The 4,976-nt window shown below is 40.2% G+C and overlaps 1 protein-coding gene across 1 annotated transcript; it reads right to left on the bottom strand.

Annotated features, from left to right (window-relative positions):
• Positions 1 to 3,065: 3,065 nt before the first annotated feature.
• Positions 3,066 to 4,498, bottom strand: LOC130706541 (heterogeneous nuclear ribonucleoprotein A1-like). Its single transcript, XM_057539122.1, is given in 3 exon segments — positions 3,066 to 3,366; positions 3,369 to 4,124; positions 4,126 to 4,498. Coding segments are annotated over 3 exon segments (1,224 nt in total). The 5' UTR covers positions 4,462 to 4,498; the 3' UTR covers positions 3,066 to 3,234.
• Positions 4,499 to 4,976: the final 478 nt, after the last annotated feature.

Genomic DNA, 4,976 nt, shown 5'->3' with positions numbered 1-4,976 from the left:
TGCATCTATTGAGATGATCATATGGTTTTTATTCTTCAATTTGATAATATGGTGTATCACATTGATTGATTTGTGCATATTGAAGAATCCTTGCATCCCTGGGATAAATCCCACTTGATCGTGGTGTATGATCCTTTTAATGTGTTGTTAGATTCTGTTTGCTAGTATTTTGTTGAGGATTTTTGCATCTATATTCATCAGTGATATTGGTCTGTAATTTTCTTTTTTTGTAGTGTCTTTGTCTGGTTTTGGTATCAGGGTGATGGTGGCCTCATAGAATGAGTTTGGGAGTGTTCTTTCTTCTGCAATTTTTTGGAAGAGTTTGAGAAGGATAGGTGTTAACTCTTCTCTAAATGTTTGATAGAATTCACCTGTGAAGCCATCTGGTCCTGGACTTTTGTTTGTTGGAAGATTTTTAATCACAGTTTCAATTTCATTACTTGTGATTGGTCTGTTCATATTTTCTGTTTCTTCCTGGTTCAGTCTTGGAAGGTTATACCTTTCTAAAAATTTGTCCATTTCTTCCAGGTTGTCCATTTTATTGGCATAAAGTTGCTTGTAATAGTCTCTTAGGATGCTTTGTATTTCTGCACTGTCTGTTGTAACTTCTCCTTTTTCATTTCTGATTTTATTGATTTGAGTCCTCTCCTTCTTTTTCTTGATGAGTCTGGCTAATGGCTTATCAATTTTGTTTGTCTTCTCAAAGAACCAACTTTTAGTTTTATTGATCTTTGCTATTGTTTTCTTTGTTTCTATTTCATTTATTTCTGCTCTGATCTTTATGATTTCTTTCCTTCTGCTAACTTTGGGTTTTGTTTGTTCTTCTTTCTCTAGTTTCTTTAGGTGTAAGGTTAGATTGTTTACTTGAGATTTTTCTTGTTTCTTTAGGTAGGCTTGTATAGCTATAAACTTCCCTCTTAGAATTGCTTTTGCTGCATCCCATAGGTTTTGGGTCGTTTTGTTTTCATTGTCATTTGTCTCTAGGTATATTTTTATTTCCTCTTTGATTTCTTCAGTGATCTCTTGGTTATTTAGTAACGTATTGTTTAGCCTCCATGTGTTTGTCTTTTTTACGTTTTTTTCCCTGTAATTCATTTCTAATCTCATAGCGTTGTGGTCAGAAAAGATGCTTGATATGATTTCAATTTTCTTAAATTTACTGAGGCTTGATTTGTGACCCAAGATGTGATCAATCCTGGAGAATGTTCCCTGAGCACTTGAGAAGAACGTGTAATCTGCTGTTTTTGGATGGAATATCCTATAAATATCAATTAAATCTATCTGGTCTATTGTGTCATTTAAAGCTTCTGTTTCCTTATTTATTTTCATTTTGGATGATCTGTCCATTGGTGTAAGTGGGGTGTTAAAGTCCCCCACTATGATTGTGCTACTGTCAATTTCCTCTTTTATAGCTGTTAGCAGTTGCCTTATGTATTGAGGTGCTCCTATGTTGGGTGCATATATATTTATAATTGTTATATCTTCTTCTTGGATTGATCCCTTGATCATTATGTAGTGTCCTTCCTTGTCTCTTGTAACATTCTTTATTTTAAAGTCTATTTTATCTGATATGAGTATAGCTACTCCAGCTTTCTTTTGATTTCCATTTGCATGGAATATCTTTTTCCATCCCCTCACTTTCAGTCTGTATGTGTCCCTAGGTCTGAAGTGGGTCTCTTGTAGACAGCATATATATGGGTCTTGTTTTTGTATCCATTCAGCCAGTCTATGTCTTTTGGTTAGGGCATTTAATCCATTCATGTTTAAGGTAATTATCGATATGTATGTTCCTATGACCATTTTCTTAATTGTTTTGGGTTTGTTTTTGTAGGTCCTTTTCTTCTCTTGTGTTTCCCACTTAGAGAAGTTCCTTTAGCATTTGTTGTAGAGCTGGTTTGGTGGTGCTGAATTCTCTTAGCTTTTGCTTGTCTCTAAAGCTTTTGATTTCTCCATCAAATCTAAATGAGATCCTTGTCAGGTATAGTAATTTTGGTTGTAGGTTCTTCCCTTTCATCACTTTAAGTATATCACGCCACTCCCTTCTGGCTTGCAGAGTTTCTCCTGAGAAATCAGCTGTTAACCTTATGGGAGTTCCCTTGTATATTATTTGTCATTTTTCCCTTGCTGCTTTCAATAATTTTTCTTTGTCTTTAATTTTTGCCACTTTGATTACTATGTGTCTCGGCGTGTTTCTCCTTGGGTTTATCCTGTATGGGACTCTCTGCGCTTCCTGGACTTGGGTGGCTATTTCCTTTCCCATGTTAGGGAAGTTTTCGATTATAATCTCTTCAAATATTTTCTCTGGTCCTTTCTCTCTCTCTTCTCCTTCTGGGACCCCTATAATGCGGATGTTGTTGCATTTAATGTTGTCCCAAAGGTCTCTTAGGCTGTCTTCATTTCTTTTCATTCTTTTTTCTTTAGTCTGTTCCGCAGCAGTGAATTCCACCATTCTGTCTTCCAGGTCACTTATCCGTTCTTCTGCCTCAGTTATTCTGCTATTGATTCCTTGTAGTGTAGTTTTCATTTCAGTTATTGTATTGGTCATCTCTGTTTGTTTGTTCTTTAATTCTTCTAGGTCTTTGTTAATCATTTCTTGCATCTTCTCAATCTTTGCCTCCATTCTTTTTTTTTTTTTTTGAGGGTATTAAATTGTTTATTTATTACACAGGATAATGGATGATGCACAAGCTTCATTCCCATCTATATCTGGTACCATAATCCAATTTAGATATAGTGCATAGGATGTGCCAACAATCATATTAATAATCAAAAAACTCCATGACTTTGCTTGGGTGACCCTTTTCACGGTGAACTCAAGGTCACAACGCAGTAACTGTCAGTTCAACTACACCAAGGTTTCGGAAGACAATAGCTTCTCCACCAAAGCAGGTTGTAAATAAATTTTGAATGGAACCTGGCATCACCCTGAAGGAATACTAACTTCACACTGTTGGGGTAGTTTACCAAAATGGCTTCAGAGTAGACTAACTTTACACAGCACATTTAAAAAAAAGACACATTTATTCAGTGTCATGATCCGACTATTACATTTAGCAATCAACAGCATGGGTGCAAAAAAAAAATCTACATTAAAACCCTTTGTTGGAATGCTTTACACTTTCCACAGAACAGAAACTAAAATAACCTGTTATACAATTAGTCACAAATACAGTCCTCGAGGTTTTTTTGCCCATACACATGAGTATTGTCTAAAACATGTCTTCTTTGTAGCAGCTAGGCCCTGCCACCGCTGTGCTTGGCTGAGTTCACAAATCTGTTGTAACCTGTAGCTTCCCTGTCACTTCTCTGGCTCTCCTCTCCTGCTAAGCTTTGTTTCCTGGCAGTAATCAAAACCTTCTGCCACTGCCATAGCTACTGCTGCTGCTGGAACCACCATAGCCACCTTGGTTTCGGGGTTTGGCAAAGTATTGGCCTCCACCACCATAGGGGCCAGAACTTCTGCCTCCAAAGTTTCCTCCTTTCATGGGTCCAAAATTTGAAGATTGATTGTTGTAACTGCCAAAATCATTGTAGCTTCCACCACCTCCAAAATTGCTTCCACTACTAACGCCAAAGCCGCCTCCGCCTCCTCCATTGTTATAGCTGTCACTCCCGCCATAGCCACTGCCCTGGTTTCCATAACCCTGTCCACCACTTCCATAGCCTCTGCTTCCTCCAGAGTAACCAGGGCCGCCTCCTCCATAACCACCATCATTACCAAATCCATTATAGCCATCCCCACTGCCACCATATCCACCACCACCGCGGCTGCCACCAAAGCCACCTCGACCACTGAAGTTTCCTCCACGACCAAAGTTGTCATTCCCACCAAAACCACCTCCACGACCACCACCAAAGTTTCCAGAACCACTTCGACCTCTTTGGCTGGATGAGGCACTAGCCATCTCTTGCTTAGATAGGGCTTTCCTTACTTCACAGTTGTGGCCATTCACAGTGTGGTATTTCTGAATGACAATCTTGTCTACAGAGTCATGGTCATCAAAGGTTACAAAAGCAAAGCCTCTCTTTTTGCCACTGCCTCGATCAGTCATGATTTCAATCACTTCAATTTTCCCATACTGTTCAAAATAATCTCTTAGATGATGTTCCTCAGTGTCTTCTTTTAATGCCACCAACAAAAATCTTCTTCACAGTTAAGTGGGCACCAGGTCTTTGAGAATCTTCTCTTGAGACAGCCCTCTTTGGTTCCACCACTCTTCTGTCCACCTTGTGTGGCCTTGCATTCATGGCCGCATCCACCTCCTCCACAGTGGCATATGTGACAAACCCAAAGCCTCTGGAGCGTTTGGTGTTTGGATCCCTCATTACCACACAATCTGTGAGCGTTCCCCACTGCTCAAAATGGCTCCTCAGACTCTCATCGGTTGTTTCAAAGCTCAAACCTCCGATGAAGAGCTTCTGCAGCTGTTCGGGCTCTTTGGGTGACTCTGACTTAGACATGACGGCAGTGGAGGGGGGGAGATGTCAACGATGCTTACTCGGCAGCGTCCACGGGCAGAAAGAAGTAATCTACCGAACATATCTCTGCCTCCATTCTTATTCCGAGGTCCTGGATCATCTTCTCTATCATTATTCTGAATTCTTTTTCTGGAAGGTTGCCTATCTCCACTTCATTTAGTTGTTTTTCTGGGGTTTTTTCTTGTTCCTTCATCTGGTACATAGCCCTCTGCCTTTTCATCTTGTCTATCTTTCTGTAACTGTGGTTTTTGGTCCACAGGCTGCAGGATTGTAGTTTTTCTTGCTTCTGCTGTCTGCCCTCTGGTGGTTGAGGCTATCTAAGAGGCTTGATGGGAGGCTCTTTTGGTGGGTAGAGCTGACTGTTGCTGTGGCGGTCAGAGCTCAGTAAAACTTTAATCCACTTGCCTGTTGATGGATGGGGCTGGGTTCCCTCCCTGTTGGTTGTTTTGTCTGAGGCAACCCAACAGTGGAGCCTACCCGGGCTCTTTGGTAGGGTT

The sequence above is a fragment of the Balaenoptera acutorostrata genome, chromosome X (assembly GCF_949987535.1).
Source record: "Balaenoptera acutorostrata chromosome X, mBalAcu1.1, whole genome shotgun sequence".
Lineage (NCBI taxonomy): Eukaryota > Metazoa > Chordata > Mammalia > Artiodactyla > Balaenopteridae > Balaenoptera > Balaenoptera acutorostrata.
The sequence above is the reverse complement of the archived record's forward strand: the minus strand, read 5'-3'. Positions and strand labels throughout refer to the sequence as shown.